This window comes from Lithobates pipiens, unplaced genomic scaffold (assembly GCF_037356315.1).
Source record: "Lithobates pipiens isolate NorthernLeopardFrog02 unplaced genomic scaffold, aLitPip1_a1.2 Scaffold_8, whole genome shotgun sequence".
Lineage (NCBI taxonomy): Eukaryota > Metazoa > Chordata > Amphibia > Anura > Ranidae > Lithobates > Lithobates pipiens.
The window spans coordinates 450,435,546-450,462,202 of record NW_027507903.1 but is presented as its reverse complement, the minus strand read 5'-3'; the positions used below and the strand labels follow the sequence as shown (position 1 = coordinate 450,462,202).

General features: G+C 43.5%; 1 protein-coding gene across 2 annotated transcripts in view; it reads left to right on the top strand.

Annotated features, from left to right (window-relative positions):
- GEMIN5 (gem nuclear organelle associated protein 5) overlaps positions 1-26,657 on the top strand; it is a 168,247-nt gene that overhangs the window by 110,701 nt on the left and 30,889 nt on the right. For both annotated transcript variants that reach the window (XM_077468384.1, XM_077468382.1), the window contains exons 18-23: positions 2,125-2,295; positions 8,960-9,085; positions 10,958-11,047; positions 12,492-12,629; positions 12,791-12,938; positions 25,421-25,540. In XM_077468384.1, the coding sequence (XP_077324510.1) occupies positions 2,125-2,295; positions 8,960-9,085; positions 10,958-11,047; positions 12,492-12,629; positions 12,791-12,938; positions 25,421-25,540 (793 nt within the window). The remainder of the gene's footprint in view (positions 1-2,124; positions 2,296-8,959; positions 9,086-10,957; positions 11,048-12,491; positions 12,630-12,790; positions 12,939-25,420; positions 25,541-26,657) is intronic.

The following is a 26,657-nucleotide window of genomic DNA, read 5'->3' as shown; positions in this document are numbered from 1 at the left end:
CATTGAAGCAAGATACATGCAACTTCATGCCTTGTTTGACCACCTACAATTTGGGGTATAATGATCTGGTAAGAGGCTGTGGTTTTAGTGGTAGTGGGCGCACTGAATTTGTCTAAAATCGATACCTCTTTGTGAAAGGCTACATTCAAGATTGCACTGTGAACTTGCCAACATATGCTGTATTTTCCTGATATTGATCGACTCTCCTTTCACCTGTATACCCACCCTGTGAAAACAAAAATTTCAGACTATTTCACTCTGGTTCAAAAAAAGTACAGGACATAAAACAAATATAAAAAGACCTAACCGTTTCCTTGAAACATACGGAGATAAACTTTAGAACCAGTTGAGCTTCCTGAATTTACTTTGCTAATACTCCAGCCTACCAAGAATTTAAATCCATATCTACCTATGTATCATTATAGCTTTGACCACATACTATAATAATGCTTCTAATTCCTAGTGGGCTCTATAGTGCATCGGAGTCTGGCTGTATGTCCCTACAATGCCCTTTGTCCTCTTACCACCTTATTCCTTCACTTCCTCTTCACTCTTTCTTCCTTTTTCTCTTTTCTGACCTATAATCTCCATCCCACCCCAACATTGCTGGGACTGCCAGCAGAGGATGTATCGGAGCTATGATCCACAAGTGAGAGCCACTTGTCCGTTGGTCATTCCAATACATGAAGTTGTTCCTTTGCTGAGTACTTGCCAGGGGACTTAGCTCTAACACAGCCCCAAATGATTAAACTGAGCATGGTATAAATTTGTGTGGGGGTGGTATTATGTCTATTATAAACGTAATATCTACTGGTGACAGGTCTTCACTGGAGGAAAATAACTGAATAATTTGAAGCACGCTGGTGTTTTGCAAGAATTATATCTACACAAGTTACACAATTTAGGACGCATGACTTGAATTATGTGAGCTGTATCCAGAGGCGGCTCTTAAATTAGGCAAATTAGGCGGTCGCATAAGGCCTCGCGGCCGCCTAATTTGCCTGATGGAGGAAAGGGAGAACCCAGCATCGGGAAGAATGATGGCACTGCCTGCGGATTTGCAGGACCAGTCCCCCATGCCAGGACTCTGCACTAATATCTGCCGGACTGCCTTCTCCCTCTCATCTTTATCCCAGGCTGCATGGAGGGAGAACCGGGTTAAGCCAATGCCCCTCGAGCCACTGTAATGCCAGTAATAAGATCCGCACCAGCGATGATGTGTGGAAACCATCTTAATGGTTGGTCCAATGAACTGCAGGATGCCGTGTTGACTGGTAGATGAAGCCCGCCCCCATGTGTTGTGATTTCACCCAGAGCCAATGCAAAGGCTGCCGATAGTGAAGGCGATCTGATGAACATGGGGAACAGGGTGAGTCCAGTGACAGGAAGGATACGTTTTATTGCACCCTGACACATGTGCTCTCATGTCCCTGCCCCATATGCAAACATGTGCCCGGACCGACTTCTGGAGACACCACAGGTTATCCCGAATCACATACAGGAGGTTCCTCTCTCTCTCCCCTCTCTCTCTCTCCCCTCTCTCTCTCTCCCCTCTCTCTCTCTCCCCTCTCTCTCTCTCCCCTCTCTCTCTCTCCCCTCTCTCTCTACTCATATGATTCTTTTGTTGTTTGTAGGTGCTGCAATTGAATCTTTATAGTTCTTTCTGGATTTGCATATATCAATCCAGATTATTGGCTGTCTTTTCAATAGTTGCACTAGCAAAGACATGGTTTACTTTATATCCATATGGGACCAAATGTTTCTATTTCCTGACTTTTCAGGATACTGATGTTTAACTTTTTCCAAAAACAACACAATATTGCTACATATGCCTTTTATTAATTGTTTTATGTGTCACCATATGTCCTTTGCTAAAATGTGTTCTTGTATATTGTATAAAACCTATTAAAACTATGGAATAAAAAAAAAAAAAAAAAAGGTTTTGCTGATAGAAAAGTTGTGCACTTCATTATCTAATTTGCCTTCATTTCCTCTAAAGAGGAACCCTGCAGTCATTTTCATGACTGCAGGATTCCACTTTAGAGCAAGGGCCTATCTATGCATCTTTTAAATATTTAATTTTTATTTGTAATGGCATAACATACTGTATGCGTTTCTCTACAGTTACAGCTACAACAGAGTCTGAAACTGTGCAAGATTTGCCGTCATTGCCCACAATGGAGGGACGTAGTCTGAGTCCAACCATAAAAAGAGTGCCCACAATGGAGGGACGTAGTCTGAGTCCAACCATAAAAAGAGTGCCTGTTAAGAAGGAACATGTAAAAGAAAAGACAGGTAACGTGATAGAATTGGAATAGACACTAAATATTCTGCTTATGACTCACTCTTCTCTACAGAGCTTGGCAAAATCATTGAGGTGTGAAAATGTTAGTTCTGTGGAGTTCCAACACGTTCCATAGCTTGATCTTGATTCAGTCGTAGTTGTCATAACACTCTTACTGGTTATGACAAGAGGATCATAATGGTTACAAAGTGGTTCACCACTAGACTGGCAACGAAGGACCTCTGTTAGAAGACCTGACACTATCATAGGTTGCACTGCATGTGCTGTAAACAGAGAAGTCCACTTAACAAAGATGGCATAGCCATGCCTGGATTCCAGTTTTGTTATGCCCAGTTTATCCTTGTATAGAATAATACATTTTCACCAAGAGTTAAATTCCTGTTGTACTGTTTTAGTGTGTTTATTGGCAAGTTTAATCACTTTCTGGCTAATTGTATCTTTTATGGCAAAATAACACTTCTACAATACACAGTAAACAAATAAATTGCTCACACCCATGCATTTTAGGTGTGCTTGGCATGCAGTGTGTTAAAAAGATCCAGTTTGCTGTATCTTTCATGTGCTTTTATCAAAACATACATTATATAGAGTTAAATGGTAACACACAGGGGAATTTTTCTGCCGGAACGGAGTTCCACCACCTTTGGCAGCCCTGTCCTCTCCCACTTGTCTTGTAACACAAGCTGGTAGAAGACGTACTTTCTCCACCAGCTTCTGTATGCTAGTGTCGGCACTGCACCCAGGACACATGATGCTGAATGGATGTCCTGGGTCCTGACGCTGCACGTGCCTACATTCTTTTGTAGATATGGCTGGGGCTTGGAGAGACTGCTTCTTTTTCCACCTGTCACCACTGTGTAGCACGGAGCCCAGTGAACTGCAGTGCTGTGAAACGCCTCCTCAGCCCCGTGCTACATTCCATATAGGCAGAGCTGCAGGAAACATCACTGGCTTTGAAAAAACACAGAGCAGTGTCTGCTGCATTCTGCAAGAGGTGAAAGAGCTGTGGGGGAGGAGGAGACTTTGAATAGGTAAGGGAGCTTTTTGTGTGGGTAAGGGGAGGATTTGTGAACAGGTGAGAGCTGGGGGGAGGGGATTTACAAAAAGATGATAGCTGGGGGGGAGGATTTGTGAATGGGTGGGGGGGATTTGTGTATAGGTGAGAGAGCTGGGGGGAGGGGAGGATTTGTGAATAGTCGAGTGAGCTGGGGGAATTTGTGAATAGGTGAGAGAGCTGGGGTGCAGAGGAGAGGATTTTTAAATGGGTGAGAGCTGGGGGGAGGGGGGGGGAATTGTGAATAGATGAGAGCTGGGGTGGAGGGGAGATTTTTGAATAGGTGAGAGAGCTGGGGGAGGGGAGATTTTTGAATAGGTGAGAGAGCTTGGGGGGGGGGGGGGGATTTGTGAAGAGGGGAGAGCTGGGGGGGGATTGTGAATAGTTGAGAGAGCTTCGGGAAGGTCAGGATTTGTGAATAGGTGAGAGATCTGGGAGGGGGGGGGGATTTGTGAATAGGTGAGAGAGCTGGGGGGGTTGAATAGGTGAGAGAGTTGAGGGTGGTGGGATTTGTGAATAGGTGAGAGAGTTGGGGGGGGGGGGGGGGGATTTGAGAATAGGTGAGAGAGTTGGGGGGGGGGGGGGGGGGATTTGTGAATTCTGCACTCTGTACAATTGCTTTTATGTTGCATACTCCTGAGCCCTGCACTTTGTACGTTGGACTGCACATTGCACAGTACTCTGTGTGCTTCACTTTTATAAACCTTGCGCCTTCTGTGATACGCCGTTCTAAGTCATGATCACACCCACTATTTAGTGACCGTGTGATTTGACTGGAGGCAGGATTGTAGACGGAGTTGGGGTGGGCAGGGCGAGTTCCAGCACCTATTCTCTGAGGGGAAAAAAAGCCCTGGTAACACATGTAAAGCCAAGGCTAATAGAGTGACAATACTGCAAGGAAGTTTGCAGGTAATTCAGTCAAGTGCCAATTCATAACTGAATTATTCATACATAGTGATTAAGCAGTTATATGGTTATGACCTAACCTTGAGAAATGTATTTGTACTTTCCAGCAATTTTACTGCTTGCATTTCATGCTCCGCTGAATAATGATTCAAGAAACTGGCCTCTCTAGATGTTTTCCCGTGTAGCCTTTATATGGCATCTGTGTGAGTCGGCAGCTATTCACCAGCCCCTTAATGTTGTCCCTTGTGACTAAATGCAGGGGAGCACAGCTAATTTACAGGCTTGTCTATATATGAGTTGCTTTTTAGTACCTTTCTTTTTATTATTAATTGGCATTATTTTAAATACTGCACAGTAAAGTCCCTGTGGTTCCCCCTCATATTTGGTGCAGTCTGAATAACTCCAGCTGAGAGCATTGTGGCAGATTTGTCCCTGGTTTTGCATTTGTGTGTGTCCTTGGCGTATCTTTAAGTGCTCTTAGACCTCTCAACACTCGGGAATGAACTATTAAGCCATTAATGTGTTTTTCTGGACACACCTACGTGGGCACAGAGGAAAAATATTTGCACTTAAAGTGGTTGTATAATCATTTTTGGAACTTTTACCTACAGGAAAGCTTATAATAAGGCTTACCTGTAGGTAAAAAAAATCTCCTAAACCTGTACGGTTTAGGAGATATTCCCCTCGCAATGCGCCGCTGACTGCCTTAGCTGCTTTTATCTGCCTTAGCTACTGCACCTCAAGTGTTTACAAAGGTCCTGACTTCACCTTTGGCCGGGTTAAGGGCTCAAGGTATAACAATACTAGCCTACTTAGACGATTTTCTCTTAATAGATCAATCGGTAGCCCGCTTAAACCAAACTTTGGTCACCGCAGTCAGCTAACTGGGATACCTAGGTTGGTTCTCAACCTGGAGAAATCCTCCTTAAAACCATTAAGGAGATTGCAGTACTTGGGGCTGATCACAGCTCAGAAGAGTGTTTGTTTTTTTTCCCCCGGGAAAGGATCGGTTCCATAAGGGAACTGATTCAGTTGGTCAAAACAAAAAAACGTTCCTTATGCGCAGTTTCATTCAAGGCTGCAAAACAGTATCCTGTCAACTTGGAACAAAAGGATCCAAGCTCTGGACTTTCCAATGCATTTATCCCTCGATGTGTGTCAGTGCCTCAATTGGTGGTTGATATCCAAGAATCTTCAAAATGGAAAAATCCTTTCTGCCAGTTACCTGGAAAGTGGTAACAACAGATGCCAGCCTTCTGGGCTGAGGAACAGTTCCGGAAGAAGCATCTGTCCAAAGGAAATGGTCCAAATCAGAGATGACCTTGCCCATCGATATTCGAGAGATTCGGCAAGTACGCCTGGCTCTCGAAGCCTGGATGCCCAGACTACAGAATTGTCCTGTCAGGATCCAATCTGAAAATGCCACAGTAGTGGCCTATATCAATCGCCAAGGGAGCACGAGAAGTTGTATGGCCCAGAAAGAGGTGAATCATATTTGATCTTGGGCAGAAAACAACATTCCTTGTCTATCAGAAATTTTTCATTCCAGGGATAGAGAATTGACAGGCGGGCTACTTTAGTCGCCAAACAATTGTTCCCGGGAGAATGGTCCTTTCACCCCAACATCTTTCTGTCAGGTGTGTCAAAGATGGGGAATTCCGAATGTGGATCTATTTGCGTCCAAGTTGAACAACAAGATCGACAACTTTGTGTCAAGGACAAGGGATCCGATGGCATATGGAACAGATGCCTTGGTTTTTCCGTGGGATCAGTTTTTCACTAATCTATGCATTCCCTCCTGTTCTGCTGCTTCCGCGCCTTCGCGCCGGATCAAGCAAGTAGGGAAGGAGATGATTCTTGTGGCCCAGGAGATCTTGGTTTGCCGAGATCATAAAGATGGTGGTAGGGGACCCTTGGAGCTTACCGCTATGGCCAGACCTCCTCTCGCAATGTCCGGTATTCCATCCTACCTTACAAATGCTACATTTAACAGTTTGACTATTGGGACCCACATTCTGAAAGATTGTGGGCTGTTAGCTTCAGTAGTTTCTACTTGGTTAATGCTGGGAAGCTGGCCTCCAGAGTCCTATACTATAGAATCTGGAAAGCATGCGTCTCCTAGTGTGACTCCAGGGGTTGACAGCCCAGGAAATGGGTAGGATCCTTGAATTCCTACAGATAGGATTAGGAATGAAGCTGGCCTTGAATACTATCAAAGGCCAGATGTCGGCCTTATCGGTCTTTTTTTCAACGACCACTTGCTTCACTCTCTCTGGTTCGTAACTTTGTTTAGGGGGTAACGCGGATTAATCCTCCAGTTTGTTCACCCCTGAACCCTTGGGACTTCATTTTAGTCCTGTCGGCTTACAGAAACGGCCTATACGAGATGTTCACTTGGTCCTCTTGATGGTGGAAAAATAATTTTCTTGGTTTCCATATATTCTGCAAAAAGAATATCAGAGTGGGCTGCTTTTTCTTGTAAAGAGCCATATTGGTTTATTCATAAGGATGAGGTTGTATTGCAGCCTCTTCCTGAATTTCTGCTGAAGGTAGTATCGGGTTTTCATTTAAACCAGGATATTGTTCTGCCTTCATTTTTTTTTTTTTCCAGAACTTCGTTTCTGTGGATGAAAGGTCACTACATTCTCTTGATGTAGTGAGGGCGGTCAAGGTCTATTGAAAGTGACCGCTCAGATTCATAAAACAGATGTTTTGTTTGTGTTGCCAGATGGTCCTAAAGGAGGACAGGCAGCGTAGAAATCTACCATTTCCAAATGGATTCGTCAAGTGATTGTTCAAACTTATGGTTTAAAACGGAAAATTCCTCCTTTTCATATTAAAGCGCACTTCACCAGGGCTGTTAGTGCTTCTTGGGCAGTGCATCACCAAGCCTCTATGGCTCAGATCTGCAAGGCCGCAACCTGGTCTTCAGTCCATACATTTACCAGATTCTATCAAGTAGATGTAAAAGATCATGAGGATATATCGCCTTTGGGCGCAGTGTACTGCAGGCTGCAGTATGAGTCCTCTAGTTTCTTGGTGCCCTACTTTTGTTGCGTCTCCCTCCCTTCAGTTGGCATTGCTGTGGGACATCCCACATAGTAACTACTATGGCCCTGTGTCCCATGATGTACGATAAGAAAATAGGATTTTCATAACCGCTTACCTGTAAAAATCCTTTTCTTTGAAGTACATCACGGGACACAGAGGTCCCTCCCTTCTTTGGTATACACATGTATTGCTTTGCTACAAAACGGAGGTACTCCCACCAGTGGGAGGGGTTATATAGGGAGTGCACTTTTTAATTTAGGGCGTGCCAGTGTCCATCACCTGAAGGTGGCCCATAACCCACATAGTAACTACTATGGCTCTGTGTCCTGTGATGTACTTCAAAGAAAAGGATTTTTACAGGTAAGCTGTTATAAAAATCCTATTTTTTTTGCTTTAATAAAGTTTATATGGCATATGAATAGCATGGTTTTGTCCTCCATTTAACTACTTGCCCCTTTCCCAGTTTCTTTCCCCAATTATTTTTGAACTAATTACCTAAGTTGTGGAGGTACCCTGTCTATACTAGACCAATTGGTTTCTTTTTTACCCCCAAAGTAAAGTCAACAGTAGTTTGAGATCCATCTTTTAAATTTGTGTTCTAGCACCTTCACCCTGGGTGGTTAGTAGATGGCTGCTTAATACTTACCTGGAGCAATTTTAATTCTATGTGGTTTCATTGTATTTCTTAATGATACCCAGAATTTCTCTGGAACGTGGTCCCTGTGGCTAGAATATAATCATATAACTCTGGATCATTCTTCTCTCTCACTTTGAAACTTTGAGAGGTCGAGATTACCTGAACAACATGAGAGATCAAAGATCACTGGTTCGGCACCCCTTTTGTTTTGTTTTTAAGAAATTAACTAGCGAGGGCAGTGGGCACGGTCTGTCAGAGCAGTGGACGGTGTCAGTGGTTTTATTTATTTTTTTACAATTTTTGGGGGGGCTTTGTTGGAATATTAGGGTTCCAAACAGACCCCCAATGTCTCACTTTTGAGACATAAAAAGAAGATTGAGGACACAGCTGCACAGAATGAATGAACAGGAATAGCTCTCTACAGAGCTTGCTGTTCGTTCACAAGCTGAAGCATAATAAACTGTTTACTATGCTTCAGTTATGAATGAACACACTGAGTGATCCAATCACTCACTGTGCTCATTTTAGAAAAGGAATGGGCCAGTAAATGACATATTTACTGCCCTCTTTCCCTGCTCCACAGCAGCCAGCGGGGGTGGGGGCAAGTACACAGGGGCCCCAGACAGCAGAAGGAAGAGTAAACCCGACAGGAGGACAACTTCTCCTCCCCTTCCTGCTGTCTTTCAGCTTCTGCAGGAAGAAAATGCAATGGATTGGTTCCAGTAAATTGCCACCCCCGATCCTGTCCAGGTTCTGCAGTCGGCAAGGAAGGGACGTGGTCTACCTGTCACCTGCCCGTGTTCGATGGGTTGCCACCCTAACTTTCTTCTTCTTTCACGTTGTTTATCTTGTTGCTCTGTAACCCCATTGTTATTTCTCTGTACTACTGTACAGTGTTATTTATTGTACTTTCTATATGTATTTTTGTAAAACCGAATAAGCTCTTTTTTTACTGGAATGTCTTGGCATATCAGTTTCTGTTTTCTCTGTTTGCTTTCCTCATCAGACACACGTGGAAGAAAGAAAAAACCTCAGTCTCTTCTTCCTATTAGTACCAGTAAGGATCATCGGTCTAAGGAAGAACAGCATCGAGATTGTGTGAAACTGGCAGCAGTGGTTTGTGCCAAAGGAGGTGAGAGGATGCTTTTGCCATTGAATTACAGAGGAACACCAGGCAGTAAAGCTCAAAAGTCACTGAGCTTCTGATGCTAGCTTGGAAAATTTCTATTTGTGTGAAAGTCAGAAAGTGTAGACAGAGGTCTGTTTTGTTAGACAGCAGACACTAAACGGCTCCATCAGACACTTTTTAAAATCTCTGGCAGTCATGCAGTCTTGTGTGTTTGTTACCTGGAATCCTAAATGACATCAGAGAGAACCATGGATGTTTAAAGGGGGTGGCCAGAGATGTGCAGGTAAAGGTGTCTGCAGATTTATCCTGGGGCAGTTGGAAAATTTCAGCTAGGCATGGAGCTTTTGAGGAAAGTTTTTTTTTTTGTTTGCTAAATATTTGAATAATTGTAAATAGGCACTAAACTTTTAACATGGGACATTTTCATTGTTACAGTATTATGGCTGATAATTTTCCCAAAACTTTAAGAGTTCAGAAGCATTAATTAAAGCGTATCTAGATGCATGAACAAAACTTGATAGTGTTGCAGCTTACTGGTCCTTAGATGTTGTAAGTATAAACAGAAAAGCCAGTGCTACTACTCATACAAAACATAGTTAGCAGAGCTCCCAGGTGCCCGATCCACAGTTGCTGGCTGAGTAGATGTGGAAAAAATGATCCGCACTCTGGTTGTTGCTCTGAAAATTTCATAATTTTATTGAATAGCCACAGTGAACAAACGCAGATTAAGTCAGTTGATGCGTTTCAGCCTATAAGGCCTTAGTCATAACCACATTACAGACATAAAACTTTGACATAAATAGTAGTTATAAAGATCACAGGCCCCACCCATTGATTGTCTTAATTAACCGCAGGAGGAGGCTCTGGGGAGAGGCATTCTTAATGTAAGTGCAAGTCAAGATCCCACCTCGGGTTTAACCCCTGAGGCAATCTAGTTTTTAAATCTAAAAATCCACCATCTCCCTAGTAGCCTTCTCTCCCTGTCACCTCTTCTTAGATGTTGTGGTTGCATTTGTTTTCTTTTATCACACCTTGTCCTTTTACCTAGTTGTGCTATCAACTGACCACCTGCCCTAGGTGGAAAAATGTACTGAGCTGTGTTGTCATCCTAGGACAGATAGTGTCATAGGACTGCATTAATATAGTGCACTGTAAAGACTACATAACACTTCTCCATCTTCTCTGTAACAGGGCATCAATTTTATTTTTATTTTTTTCATAGAGATGGTAGGGAAAATGCTAACTGAAAGCATTCCAGAGGCAGAGCATGCAGGAAGCCATCAGCTCACAAGATTTCTGGCTGTTTGATATTTCAGTCTGACAAAAAAAAAGTAGCTGTTCAGACCAAGGAGTAGATAAAATCAGTTTTTCAGTGTTTACGTAAACTTCAATCTCTGCCAGCTTTTATCGTTGCTGTTTTGTGCCCCCATTGGGGAAATTTGCTCTCATTTCCTGTCCAAGAGATGCAGCAGGAAGTGAGTAAACGTCTTCCTAAAGCAACAGTTGTCACTAGAACAGGTATTTCTTATTGGAGAGATTGCCCCTCCTGTTCCTGTTTCAATGATGGTCATATTTTGTTTTTCAGAAAATTGTTTACCAGAACATTTAGGGAAGTTGGTCCTTCCTATCCAATAGGCATACAAATAGCAATAATATCACACAGCAATAAGGAAATAAGAAAGCACAAACTGACCTGGCAATAAAAACCTGACATGTTCTAAACCTTCCCATGCATCCAAAACTAGACTTGCATTAAGCATAATATATAAGGCTAATGGGTATTTCAGTGGCAACTCCCAAATTCACTATTGAATGCTGGCACTCAGTCTGAGATTTTATAAAATATTCCTGTGTATTGCTATTTATTTCCTGTAGCTGAGGGATCCCATGCCCTGCTGGAAGATTCTGTTCACCTTGGCCTGTACAGTGATCGAGGTACTCTGCATCGGCTCATGGAAGAAGAGGGTTTGTACAACAGTTTTTTTTTTTTTTTTTTTTTTTATCTGACCACATACTATTTGAGCAATAGGCGGGTTCATTGTATAAACTTCTTAGCTTACAGTGCAGGAATAACATTTCACCATATAACGGCCATGACCAGGTGCTTCTCGCAAGATTTCTGACAGAGGAGTGAAAATAATTATCAGAAGAGTTGTCCAAGAGCCAAGAAGTACTTGTGGAGAGTTTCAGAAAGACCTGGAATTAGGTCAATTGTTTCAAACAAAATAAGTAATGCAGTCAACCACCATGGCCTGTATGCACACTCACCACGCAAGACTCCATTGCTGATGTAAAAGCATGTTGAAGCTCATTTAAAGTTTTCTGCACAACATTTAGGCAAGCCTGTGAAATACTGGGAGAATATAGTCTCCTCAGACCAAAATTGAACTCTTTGGATGCCTTGATGCAATACACATCATGTTTGGAGGTAAAATGACACTGCACACCATCCAAAAAACACCATACCAGCAGTGATGTTTGGAGATGGGAACATCAGCCAATTACCTGACTTGAATCCAACAGAAAATCTGTGTAAAGAACTAAAGATCAAAGGCCCATGGAAATCTTCAAGATTTAAAGACTGTGTGGAAGAATGGGCCAAAATCACACCTGAGCAATGCATGCAACTAGTTTCTCCATGCAGGAGTGGTCCTGAAGCTGTCATTAATACATAGTACAAAATCCTTTGTCGATAAATACATTTCAGTTAGCGTGTTTATTACTTTTCCCTGTGTCATTCCATTTTATTACACATAACTTCATTTCTGAACGTTTTTGTTTTGGTTTACTTGTAAGTATGAATTGCATAGGTTGTTACTGAAATGTGCTGAAAATGTTATGTCAATAGCCCCTTTAGAAATCTACCTAGAAAAATGGTGACGTATTCAATAATTATTTTACCCACTGTATATACAGTTCAGAGTCATGAACAGATAAAAAGGGTCACCCTGTATAATTGACCAATACAGTATATTAGGGGGCTATGTTTGGAATGTATTCACTTGATGGTGCAAACCTTTAAAATTTGGCACTAAATTCATCCATTGGGAGCTCTCAAGTAGATGACCAGGTTGTTACATCGCACCACTGGTCACACACTTTAACACCACCTCCGCCTTGAGGCCTTATAAAGTACTCCTATGCTTCCTCCAGCCCATTCACCATGAAGAAAGATTCACTACAGGAAGACGGGCAACAATGTAAAGTGTGAGTGGAATTCTATCAAAAAAGAAAAAAACAGTTTAAAGCATTTAAACTCGAGTCACTTTTGCCGGAAGCTGGCAGGGAAATTTTGACAACAGTTAAACAAATGCATTATAGATTATGTTCTTAATGCTAACTGTTGTAGTTCTCTGTATAACTATGCATTGCCTTTTTTAATTAATTTTGCTTAATATTTTTCTGATAGGAAAAGCACATCTAGAGGGTGGACACCCTGAGCTGCAGCACCACATCATGTTGTGGAAAGGGGACCTGAAGGGTACATTGCAACTAGCTGCAGAGAGGGGAGAGCTCACAGACCAACTGGTGGCACTGTCTCCCATGGGTAGGTAAGAGGGTCAGAATGAATATACTCAATCTTTTCTGACCACGGTTGAAAAAGCACATGGTTCCTTTTTCACAGTAGATAGCTACCTCTAAGCAGTCCTGAATTCTGGACTTTGAAAGGACTGCATTAAACTAATGGCTTTTATATTCTGTCTGTAGCTGGATACAAGGTCTGGGTTTGGGCGGTTGAATCCTACGTGAAGCAACTGTGTTTCCAGGAACAATACACGAAAGCTGCTTCCCACCTGCTGTCTATTAACAAAGTATATGAGGCTGTTCAACTACTGCAAGGAAACCATTTCTATAGGTATGTGTGCTGGAAATCATTTTTACAGTAGGACTTAGGCATGATTGTGGCCTTTCCTTTATGACCAAGTCATTTGTCAGGACAAATAGAGTGAACCTTTGTTGTCCTATTTGCATTGCCTGGGTCGATTAAGAGTATCCATCCACATGCAAGAGTATCCATCCTGATTTAACAGGACCATTTATGTTTAATCTTTGTTTATTACAGTTTTTTCTGTTATAACAAGTTCACGTGAAAAAAAGGGAACATAAAGCTCTGACATGTATCCATATTCATCACAATACACCATCTCAGTGAAATTAAGTTTACGTGCTGGTATGTAAGCATATCAAAAGATTACAGGATATATCCCCAATAGGTAAATAACAAAGGAACGTAACTACCCTAGTAAGAGGGTGGTGAGGCAGTCAATCGTCTGACAAATATACAGAGTTAAGTCTCACAAATATACCTCAGACCAAAAACATGGGTAACCTCAAACGTCATTTACACGGAGGGGCTTTCTACAATGTAAGCAATAGGGATAACTCTTTCAGGCATAAAGGTAACAATAATATGATTGTGAACAGACAAGTATATGGAATTTATTTTTTATTTTATTTATTTTTATCATTAAAGAATTTTTATTGAAATTTCCATACAAATAACAGAAATATTAAGCTAGTTCTGGTATATAACAATTGAGTATAGGAGTAAAACATTTTAATACGAATCTCAATCAAAGTAATGGACGATAGTCATACAAATGATCAAATAAAGCATACATAGTATAGTAACATCCCTGTTTACCCCATTGGGGTCTAACTGTAAACAGGTGCTAATATAATGACAACATGGACATTTCACGAAATTAGAAAAAGGGAACTGTGAAACCTTGATATTACTCCTGGAATATTACTGAAATATGGTTTAAGAACTGCAGATCATGTTTTTGAGTGAGGTAGAAGCTCTAGGATGACTAGTCCAGATTTGCCATAGTTTCTCAAACTTATACGCAAACATGATATTGAGCTTGTGTATTCAACTGTATAACCACATCAGATAAATTCGGTGCTTCATTGAATTTCCATAGTTTTGTTGTAGTCAACCGTGCTGCTATTAATACATTTGCTACTACTGTTCTACTCTCTAAAGTGTAAAGATCCAGATTTATTCCTCAAAGGGCCAATGGGGTAGTAAGGGGAAGTAAATTACCAGTGAGGTGAGCAATAAATGTTGAAACTGATTTCCAGAAACGACTAATATTTTTTGCAATTCCATAAAATATGAAGAAGAGATCTAGTCTGTTCATTGCATCGCCACTAAGTTGGGGAGAGTCATGGTTAGATTTTGGAACGTTTATATATGGTGTAAGGTACCATCTGTTTAATATCTTTTGGGCATTATCCCAAAGTTTTTTTTTTTTTTTTTTTTGTTTTTTTTTTGACAATTTTTATTAACTTTTGATCATTTCAATACAAAAATATAAGGCACAAGTACAAGAGGAGGTAATGAAATAAAATAAAGATGGGGAGAGAAATGGAAAATGATGGAGCAACAGACTTCTGTAGGTGGCGTGGATGCATCCTGCAAATATGAAACATAAGGCATAGCCGATTAATAAAAGGAGGTTGAAATACGGCTCTAGAAGAGTCTGAACATAACACAATAGTAATACCTATAAGCGGATCTCGATCAATCGTTAAACGTACTATCAGGACAAAAATTATCCTATAATTGAGTGGTCTGCATTTCCAAAGATAAAAGGAAAAAAAAGGGGGGGAAGGGGAGGAGGAGGAAACGTGTATAGGAGAGTAATTCCAACCAGGTAGACTTGTCACTCAAGGATCCCGCGCAGACTCAGCCCACATGGCGGGTTGTGCCCAGAGAAAATAAGGGGGTTCCACCCGGAGGTACCAGCCCTCCCATATTGCTGTATGTCGAGCCATACGATCTTCTAAGCGGACCAACATGGACTCCATGAGCTCTAGGTCTTTAATTCTGGCAAAGAGGTCCGAAAGTGTTGGGTGATGTCGGTTTTTCCAGTGTAGCACCAACAAGCACCTTGCCGCTGTGAGTATATGTGTGATGAGTTTGTTTGCTAATCGGGGAGTTTAGGAGGGAGAAGGCCGAGTAGGAATAGCTTAGGGGAGAGGGGAATATGTACCTCCAAACAGCTGATGGAGAAGCCCCTGTACCGAGCGCCAGTAGGTCTGGAGAGCTGGGCGGTTCCAATAGATATAGAGTGGCGTGCCTGGTCTTGAAGACATCGCCAACAGCGATGCAAGGTCGATGGGTATATGGCGTGTAATAGAGCTGCAACTAACGATTTGTCTGTCGACTAATCTATCGATTATTTTTTCGATTAGTCAACTACTATCCAATTATTTTTTTATGAATCTAGTGTTTTTTTTTTTTTGATTAGTTAATTAATCCTTTGTATAACCTTGAGAGTATTGTATGGGCAGAGTATTGTATGGGCAGAGTATTGGCAGGGTATGGAGGGATGGCTGCTTCCATCCCACCTCTCCCCTCCACTGCACAGATCAGTACAGAGAGGGGAAAGAGAAACCGGCGTCATGTCATGACGCCGGTCTGTTTACAAGTGATCGCTCCATCGGAGCGATCACATTGTAAACGCCTGGGTGTAGAAAGATGGCCGCCTCTTCGGAGCTAGGCCGAAGCCGCGGCCTCTCCTAAGGCCGAGACCGCGGCATGTGTGCTCGGATCACGGATCGGTGATGATCCGTTGCACCCCTAGGGACGGCGGCACGGAGGGGGAGAAGAGAGGGGGACGGTGGCACGGAGGGCAGCGGTAGATACTAAGCACTGCCACCACTGTGACGCATCGACGCCCTGCACGCGGGTCGACGTAGTCGATCACGTCAACGTGTCATGGCAGCTATAGTGTGTAAGCAAGATAGTGTTAGGTACCAATCAAATATCACCTTATAAGTGTTTTCTTTATAAAGTGTATATATAGAGCTTTTAAACCATACAGCTCTCCATTGTTCAGAAGACCGTTCCTCCCCAAGATTTTCTTCCGATATACACATGTAGCTATGTTTTCCCAATGAGAGTCTGTCAGCAGAATTTAGAATTTTATATATGTCTGAGGTCAGCCCTCTCTGTGAGGGACCAGACAGGACTACTCTTTCAAATGGGGAAGGTATGGAAAACTGTAGAGACGGGGCGATAGTAAAAGCGTAGTGCCGTATCTGAAGGTACCTGAAGAAAGCCGTACAGGGGAGGTTGTGTATGGCTCTAAGTTCGTTGAAGGGTAGTGATTGCTCTCAACTGGGGATCATGAGAGTAGCGAAGGAGGTTTGCTGATTTACATGGGACAAAGTTGTGGGGGAGGGTTTACAACCACTTTAAGCTCTCTGCTCTAGAAGATATGCAAGTCTTATAAGTAAACATATTTTGTCCCAGTCAAGTCTTCACTGGGGATATTAAGTTCCTGCTCCCATTTGTTGATAAACTGTGGGGTATACGGTAGGGAGGCCTTTAGCAATATTTGGTATATGTGAGATGAGGGGTGTTCCAGCCTGCAGACTGCGACAGTAAGATCTCAGTCAGGGCAGTCGTAGACATGTTGGTGGTGAGGTGATGTCGGAGTTGGGAGTATTCCAATCAAGCTCTGACCTGGTTATGACAGGAAGCTAACAGCTGCTACAAGGGAAGCCGTGTACCATTCCGCAAGGTATGGCAAAGCAGCCGTTTATCTTCATTTGTCTTTCGTTCATTGACAGACACAGAGCTCCATTATTCAGAACCATAAGGTTACTCCCCTACAAGAGTAGGACACTAGGCAGAAAAAAGACTTGGCTACACCTATGGGCAGTCCTAGGGGATATACACCCCCCTCTCTGCTATATGCCTTCAGTTTTTTTCTACCTAGTCAGGAGTAAGGACCTAGTTCCCTGCTGGGATCTTTGGTCCTGGCAATTTTTTGTTTTTGCTTTTTAAACTACTTTTTTTTCTCTTGGATTTTTTCCTGTGAGATCTACAATCAACTACCGGACTGGGCGATGGGCTGGACACTAAGATCCAGTGGTCTCCCCAGTCTGACCAGCGAGTGCATGTAGACCGCAACCCCACTGTACAGGGGCTGGCCCTGCGAGTTAAACATCTTGCGAGGTCGCATATGACCAGGTCTCAGCCTGAGTCACAGCATTCCTCATGGCTGACAGCCCCCCCACATCAATGACGAGGAGGATCTGTCTGGGAGCGTTACTCATGCACTTCCCTGGAGTGGTGTGGGGCGCAGGTACTCCCCTGAGGTGTTTGATGCCTCCTGGGGTTCTCCTCCACACCCCCCCTTCCCCGGGTGAGGCCCAGACCTCTGGCTTAAGTGCTTCAGATACTCTGTATACCCCCCTCCCCCCAGGGTTGTCACTATGGGGGGGGTAACACCTTGGCACCTGTTGGATGGGTGACCAGGCATCTGCAAATCCACGCCCCCTGCAACGGCGCTCCACTAATTTAGGCCATGGCCTACCGAGCACCCGTGGCGGGCCGCTGAAAACTTAAGCCGTGCCTTTTGTGGCCTACCGACCAGGAGTGTGGCGGCCCTAGAGCTGGCGGCAAGGCCACCGCTTTCCTTTGCGGGCATCCGCCCTCCTTCCTCCGCTCTAGCCTGGTCCGGTATCCCTGCGGACATGTACACTCGTGACCAAAAATTTAGGTTTTGGCCTGCTAGTCGCAGGTTTCAGTCGGCAGCCTCCCTGTGTTCTTTCCGTTTTTCACAGGTGGTGCTTAAGCATATAGGCTAGTAAATTTACCATTTCAAAGCAGTGTCTGTTGGGGGCTACCCTGGATGACATTGTTGCTAGTCTCACAGATGGGAAGTGTACATGTCTTCCACAGTCTAAAATGAGGAAAAGGGCATTGTAGCGGATGCATTCCTTGTTCTCAGCACGCAATGGACCTGGTCTGGCGAGCCCATAGACAAGGCCCCTTCAGCATGAAGGCGTGCCCTCACTTATGTCCTAATGTTCCGGCCTTGAACCCTGAAAAGGGTTTTTTCCTCCCAATTGGCATCTGTCACCGGACAGTTGGCAGTTCTCCTTGGGGCTGTGCAAGCCCTGTTGCTTTAGGGTGTGCTTGTCCCAGTTCCAGTGGGTACAGAAGATCAGAATGGAGTCCATCCTCATCATCATGGGGACTTTCAGGCTTCTGTCGACATCACGGATGCCGATTATTCACTCCAATATGTGCCCAACACCAACACTTCTTCCATTTTACAGCAGGAAAAGCATTTTCAGCTTGTGTTGTTGACTTTTGGTCTCGCCTCCACCCCTCACGTACTCACAAAGGTGTTGGCCCCAGTTCTGGCATGGTTACATCAGCGGGGGATTGTGCTCCTGGATGATCTTCTGCGAGCAGAGCCCTTGGCTACCCTGAAGGGGGTTGTAGCTCGCTATACAGATCTCAGTTTTCAGTTGGCTTCTATATTACCTGAAGCCTGCTCCAGCTCCTTCCAGAAAATTTTATTATCTGGGCCTGACTCTGGTTTAATCTCTGGTCAGAGTGTTTCTTCCTCTGGACAAACTCCAGAAGTTGCATGCTGCGTTTCAACTACTGTTGTCTCACAGGTGGGCCTCCCTGCGGTCCTGCATGTGGATGTTAGGCCTGATGGTATCTACCTTCGAGGCGGTTCCATTTGCACAGTTCCATACAAGCTCCTTTCAAGTGAGATCCTGCCGTTTAAGTGCCCAAAGTCTCTGGGTTATCAGATTCGGCTGAGCCAGAAAACCGGGGGTCCCTGGTCTGGTGGCTTCACTCTCCGGGATTTCAGCAGGGCACATCCTTTCTCCCCATGTATTGGACAGTGGTCACCGCCAATGCCAGTCTGCCCAGTTAGGGAAGTGTCCTGGGACTGGGTTCTGCTCAGGGTTGTTGGACGCTGGAGGAATCTGGACTGTCAATCAATATCCTGGGACTTTGAGTGATCAGACTATGTGTGGATCATGGACATCGACTTTTTGGGCTCCTGGTACAGATCCAGTCGGATGATGCCATGGTGGTGGTGGTCTATGTCAATCACCAGGGCAGAGCGAAGAGTGTTGGCAGCCCCAACAGTAGCCAGCATCCTCCGGTGGGCAGAGCGCATTGTTCCGGCCATCACCGCCGTATGAATTCTAGGAAGGGAAAAATGTCAGGTGGTTTCCTCAGTCGGCTAGTGTTGGTCCACAGAGTGGTCCCTTCACCAGGACATGTTTCATCAGATATGTCTCCGATGGGGCACCCCCGAAGTAGACCTGGTGGCATCCTGGCTTAAAGGTACTGAGGTTTCTGGCAAGGTCACGGGCTCCTCTGGTGGACACTGTAGACGTTCTGGTGACCCCATGGGGCCGGTATAGTCGGATCTACTCCTCTCCTCATCTCAAGATTCTGCTGTGACTTTGCACAGAATCGAGGCCGAAGAGATTCCTGTCATTCTAGTGGGCCCGGATGGTCTTGTCGGTCTTGGTACATTGACCTGGTGCGCGTGGTCACTGACATCCCTTCACGACTGCTCTCAGGGAGGTTCTACTGTCCTAAGGGCTGATCTTCCTTCAGTTGCTGGTTTTGAAGGCCTGGCTGTTATGAGCCAGGTGCGGAAGTTAACTACACTGCTGAAGGCTAGGAAGCCTTCTTCTGGGAAGATTTACCACCGGACATGGATAGCATACATAACCTGGTGTTAGGCGCTTGCCATTTATCCTTGTTCTTTCTCGGTGGCTGAGATTTTCGACCTTCCTTCATGAGCATTGTTGAGCAGAACATGGCCTTAAGTACCATCAAGGGCCAGGTGTCGGCCTTTGTGGTTTTCTTCGGCGTCCCCTGGCCTCGCACTCCCTGGTGCATACTCTTAATCAAGGAGTTCGACATCTGCCTCCAGCGGTGCGGTCGCTTCTACCATCGTGGGATCTACTCTTGGTGCGTTCGGTTCTACAGGAGCCTCCCGTTGGAAATATTCAGGAGGTTCCTCTGCTTGCTCTGTCCCAGAAGGTGGCTTTTTTGGTTGCTATCACCTCTGCTCGCAGAATGTTGGAACTGTAGGCGTTACCATGTAATACTTCCTACCTGGTGATCCACAAAGATGAAGTGGTTCTTCGCCCTTGTCCATGGTTCCCTCCTCTGATTCCTTTTGACTAAGGCCGTTGTATGGCCTTCCATGTGTCCCAGGTCAAAATGTCCTAAGGGATTTATTTACTTTGCATTCCCTGGATGTGTTCGGGCAATTCGGGTGTATTTGGCAGTCACCGGCCTTTTCAGAGATCAGACTCTGTGATCATGGACGGGTCAAAAAAGGTGCTCTCTGCTTCTTCTGTGACCTTTCTAGATGGATCAGACAGATGATGACTCTGGTCTATTCTATCAGGGGTTGGGTTCCTCCTTTCCCTGTTACGGCGCATTCTACTGGGCTGCCTGCTGATTCTTGGGCCTTCCATCATCAGGCGTCGGCTGTGCTGGTTTGCAAGACGGCCACTTGGTCGTCGGTATATACTTTATTTAATTTTTTTTAATCAATAAAGTTTGAGCATAAAAGTCAATACGGGGTTTACAGAAAAAATATGGGGTGCAACAAGCACCAATCAGAGGTAAAACAGAGGTAAAACATTTGACACGTCATACATACAGTTGAGGTAGTCGCAGTCATTATTGTACAATTATAATCATGAGTTCTCAGGGTTATAACAGGTGTGGGTGGTTGTGTTTAAGGAACAGCCATATTTAATGTGGCTGAAGGAAGGTAGTCACCCTGCGGTATAATATGCGTACCATGAAAGTGTAGGGGGAGTTGAAGAATGGGATCGTGGGGTATGTTCAGAGCCCAGTGCAGGAGCGGTGGTTTATGCCTAATCTGCACAGGTGGAGGAGTCATCCACTCACTTGCCCAGATTTTATTAAACTTGCCTGGGCAGCCCCGGTGGGAATACAAAACTTTTTGATACGGGAGGGTGGCGCTCAACGTCCTTTTCCATTGCTGGATAGTGGGGGGGCTCTAAGCCATAGCTGGGCAATCTGCATTCTGGCCATGAACAGTTTCCTGCAAGAATGTCGTTAAGTACTTCTCTTCCTCTGGAAGAAGGAGGAGGCCTAGTAGGCACTGGCATGGGCAGAGTGATACGGGGAGCCCATGCGGTCGTGGAGGAATTTGACAATTTGTGTCCAGTATTTGCTGGAGGGGTGGACAGGACCATATTGGGTGATAGAGATTGCACATCTGGAGCATGTTGGGCTGGTTTGTATTTAGAGAGGCGAGAGGGGGTGAGGCAAGATCTATGGAGGATGTATAGGTGTGTGAGTCGGTCTGATAATTTAGGGGATACTTTCTAACAGGTCTCCAATAGAGCTGCACGATTCTGGCCAAAATAAGAATCACGATTTTTCTTTGCTTAGGATAAAAAGATCACGATTCTCGCAACGTAAAATCTTTCACAGAAAAAATTGGGCTAACAGTTTATTTATTTTTTTGTTTTGCTTTTTTAATTCATTAAAGTAATTAAAAAAAAAAAATTGCATTTGAAAGACCGCAAATAGTGGGACATAAAATATTGCAACAATCACCATTTTATTCTCTAGGGTCTCTACTAAAATATATAATGTATGGGGGTTTTAAGTAATTTTCTAGCAAAAAAAAAAAATAATTTGAACTTGAAACTAACAAATGTCAGAAAAAGTGGTTAAACTTAATTCATTTACACACAGTCTATTCCATTGATGAATTGTTACAATGTTTAGACTTGGTTCAACTGATAAAGAATGTTGTGATAGTTGGCAGACTGCCCCGGTTTTTCTTCCTTTCTTTTAATGACTGTGGCCTCAGAAAAGCAGAGATAATTGTTTGCATAGCAAGAATCGTGAAACCACTTTTATCAAGATCACAACGGGGAAAAAAATTGCGATAAGGATTCTTGGCGATTAATCGTGCAGCTGTAGTCTCCAGTATTTTCCCATCCTCTATCTCCCACAGGTCCGTCTCCCACTTAGTTTTCAGCTGGTAAGTATGAGTGGTGGCCGAGGGAAATAGGTGATTGTACAGGAAGGAGATTCATTTCTTGGGGTCCCTGCCAAGGACCAAGTCTGCCGGGGCCACCGACTCAAGCTTGGGGGTGGAGGCACTGAATTGGCACTGGAGAGCGTGCCGGACCTAGAGGTAGTGGAAGAGCATATGGTTGGGAAGGTTAAATTTGTCCTTAAAGCGGGAGTTAACCCGCTGACATCTTTTATTTTATTTATTTTTTGACTTGCAAGGGAAAAGGCATAATGAGCTAGTATGCACCGCATACTAGCTCATTTTGAAATACCTTAGAACGATCGCCGTCTTCCAGGTATTGCGGCTCCGGCGCTGTGAGTGGCCGGAGCCGCCACATCGTCACTCCCACGCATGCATCTTTCCAGCAAAGTCCGTCGTCTGCCGGGCTTTCAACCGAAAATCCCCTGTGCGCATGCACCGCTGCTCATTCAGTCAGCGGCTCATTGCGAGTGGAGTATCTCCTAAACCATACAGGTTTAGGAGATATATTTTTTTTACCTAAAGGTAAGCCTATAATAAGGCTTACCTTTAAGTAAAAAAAAAAAAAACGTATACAACCGCATTAAGGGCCTGAAATGACCTCACCATGCCATCGGCAACAAGCTGGGACAGGTATATAATGCCCTTGACAACCCATATATTATGGTAGGGGATGGTCATTCATTCGGGCAATTGAGGGCAGTCCCAAAGTGGTGTGTGGGCATGGGGGGGGGGGGGGGGTCCCAGAGTCAGCTAATACCAATTGCCATATTTTATAGTGGTGTAGTAACATGTGATGTCTGTCGCAGAGGCGGGGAAGACCATGGTGGTTGCAGAAAAGTACCTGAAAGGGGTGGGTCACCACGTCGGCGACAGACATACACACCAAAGTGGAGTATCAATGTCTATCATCCAGATTGAAGTAGTAGAAGTGGGACAGTTGGGAGGCTATGTAGTAGAGTTCCAGGTCGGGAAGAGCTGTACCCCCCAGGTGGACAGGCCGTTTCAGGGTTTGCCACGACAGTTTGTGTCTAGAGGAGCCCCACACAAATGTGTCAAGTATAGATTCCATTAATTTAAAAACGTGAGCTGGGATGTACAGGGGGCCATGCCAAAAAAGTAAAGCAGCTTGGGGAGGAGAATCATCTTTACTAAGTTGATGCGACCTATGACTACAAGAGGGAGTCTGAACCAGACTTGAGTTTTGTTTTTATGGAGGTTGTACATGAGCTCTAAATTCAGGTATGTGTAATCTTTAAAGGATCGAGAGCATTGCACACCCAGGTACTTGAGCTTTATTAGTTCTCACCGGGGGGAGAGACACTTAGGCGGCCATGGGGGCAGTGACGTTGGTGTACACTTTCACAAAATTCTACAACGTGGATGTGCTGGCATCTGAGAATGCTTCTTTTGGCCACAGGCTGTTGCAGGCTGCTGTTTAGAGGGTCTAGTCCCTCTTGTAGGGGTATTGTTCAGGTTGGGCTCCAGTTTATTCTGTGTTGAGCTCCTGTTACCTGGTTGGTTCTTGTTTTAGCCTTGGGATTTTTCGTTGTCCCTCCCCTCATGTTTGGCACTGCTTTAGGACGTCCCTATGGTTCTGAATAATGGAGCTCTGTGTCTGTCAATGAACGAAAGAAAAAATGGGATTTTTGACTTATTGTAAAATCCATTTCTCTGAGTTCATTGACACACAGCACCCGCCCCTCTAAGGAGTTTTGATGCTTCTGACACTGCTTGTTACTAAACTAAAGACCTATAGCAGAGAGGCGGGTGTATATCGCATAGGACTGCCCATAGGCGTAGCCAAGTCATTTTTTTGCCTAGTCTCATACTCCTGTAGGGGGCGATATAATCTTATGGTTCTGAATAATGCAGCGCTGTCTGTCAATGAACTCAAATGGATTTTACGGTAAGTCAAAAATCCAATTTTTTCCAGATAAGAAATCAAGAATGGTGAAGAATGGAAGGAAAAAGGGCATCCATGGTGGATTCGATTTTGCATTTCAATTGGATCTGAGAGAAAGCCATTAGAGCATATTCTCATGGAAGGTTTGGTGTATAGGGCCAACATTTTTTGTAGAATGTTGGGTCCCAAAGGATCCAGTCGAATGCATTTTCAGTATCTACTGATATAAGGCAAGCCTGGATATTGCCCTTTTGGGCATATTCGATTAAATAGATGGTTTGGAGGGTGTTATCTTGGGCTTCCCGATCTGGTGTGAGCCCAACATGGTCACTTGTATCAAGTCTGGAAGAAAGGATGTGGAGCTGTTGGCGATAATTTTGGAATAAAGATGTACAGTATATCAATATTGGTAAAGGAAATGGGGTGGTAGCTACCTCATAATGACCATGCAACTGTCAAACTGTTCTGGCATCTCCATTTTCTTTGGGATCAAAGGGGAATTGACAGACCATTTGACCAATTATTTGGTCTAAGGGGTGGTTGCTGGGAGGCAAGTACGTTTATGACCCTGTCTTGGATACAATTTTTGATAAGTATTCATATCTCTGAATGTCTACAGTTTACAAACCAGCAGATTGTCTAGCGTGAGATTTGCTTCAAAATAAATATAAATGTGACTGGTTTCAGAGGTCTACTTTCCCTTGGAGGGATAAGGGGTGCCAGTGGTTCTCCATATGGTCTGACATAGGAGTATCTGGACTTGAAACATTACAAATTACCTGAGGAAATGAAATATGTTCATATTCTAGACTGTGCTATTATAATATCAGGAGTTATGAAATATGCTGAAATTTTAGGCTTCATATACATGGTACATTTCTACAACCTCTCCCGAATGATTTAACTTGACAGATAGTAACCGACATTTAAAACGTCTGTTTTGCCACGTTTATATGCCACGATTAGCCGTGTTTTGCATTTTTAGAAGCTTTTTTTAAAAAATAAAATATATTATATTATTATTATAATTTTATAAATGTATATAGTTTTTATTTATTTTTTCAAATAGCCAAAAATGAAAAATGCCTCTGAACATCCGTCCTGAACGCATTTTTTTGCGTTCCAAAAAATGCTTCTAAACTCAACTGCCTAGAAATGACTATAAACGATAATGTGTACATGTACTGATAAGAGAGTTTCAGAGGCAACTGCTCCTAAACACCTGTTTACCCACAGCCATGTACATGAAGCCTTACCCATACCTGAAAGTGCCTGCTATTTTACTTTGCTCCCAGTGGCTGAATGGAGTGACGCAAGAGCAAGTGATATACATGGGTGCTGCTGGGGAGGAGGTGGATTAAATTACCATTTTGCTTTTCCCTGCACAAGCAAGGGGAATTTATTAATTTAATCATTCTTGTTCTGTGCAGTTGATGAGTTTATTTTAATATCATGTTTTAGCCCACTGTCTCAGAGATTTTTTACTGTCCCCATAAGATTATGGAGGGACTGTTAGTGAGACGAGGAATATGTTTACATGTAATGGCACAAAAGCTGAAAGATCCTAATTTCCCTACTGATTTATTTCAGGGAAGCTATTGTTGTGGCTAAAGCACGCCTACCCTCAGATGACCCCGTGTTACGGGAGCTGTACACCAGCTGGGCTGCAGTGCTGGAGCAGGATGGACACTACGCCATGGCTGCCAAGTGGTAAGTACCTGACTCTACCTAAGGATATGGGCGTAGTTGAATTCTAGGCAAAGAACTGAGGTCTGTTAAATAAGGTAAACATCAGTTGGAAGTGTACGAAAACTCAAGGCTTTGGTAAAACAATTCTAACGGCTTATATATATTTTGACTCCTTTTCTGTAAATTTCATTCATAGACTAGTGCAAGTTTTTAGACACACACAGCTCTTAAGAATACTAGTTAACATATCTTCCTTGGGAGAACTTTGACTCTTATCTGGACATAGGCATATACTCACAGCTAGACGCCTGGAGTCAGCAATAAGCGAGCTGAGTTTTCAAATGACACTCATCCAGGGAATCTCAAGGGAATTGTTTTTTGTAGTTTGGCAGGGGAGTATTAGACAGGGCTGATAACATTGCCTGGGATTTTATTCAATCAGAGGCAGCGTTGTCGGCTCACCACAGGAAATTATGAGCTTCCTGGATTTCTGGCAGATCAACAGGTATTTCTCTGTACCTGTAGCATTTTTAAAGAGAAAAATCATGGAAAATATGCATGCATTGTAGAGATGCACATTGCATAGGTTTGTTTTATATTATTTTTCCCAGAAATACACTTACTCTAGCCAATGTTTTTTTTTTTTTTTTTTTTTTTTTAAGAATTTGTGGGGAAGATTTATTTTTTCTGTCACGTTTTTATTTCTGTCTGTGATCTCATTGGGGAGGTTCCTCACTTCACATTCCTGTTACGCTCATAGAAGAAATCGAAGGAGCCCTCGTTGTCTGTGACAAGAAGGAACAGATATTAAAATTGTCAGTTAAAACCCTTTTCCCACTCCATTAAAAATGGGTTTTAGTTATTTTTAATGTGGAAGAAATTTTTGTACTGAAGTTAAGGGACATCTCCCTAATAGGTACACAGATAGCAACACTCTAACCCTAGGCAGCTCTGTCCAAAACGAAAAAAAGTAAAGCATTTGAGCTATAAAGTTTTTCCATTTCATTACTGGACAAGTTGAGTTATATGTTTAAAAATATGACTGTGCTATTTCAAATATTTTTGTTTTTGATCATCTACTGAAACATTTACAAGGAAAACTTTTACATACTGTACACCAGTTTTTGAAAATGTAATT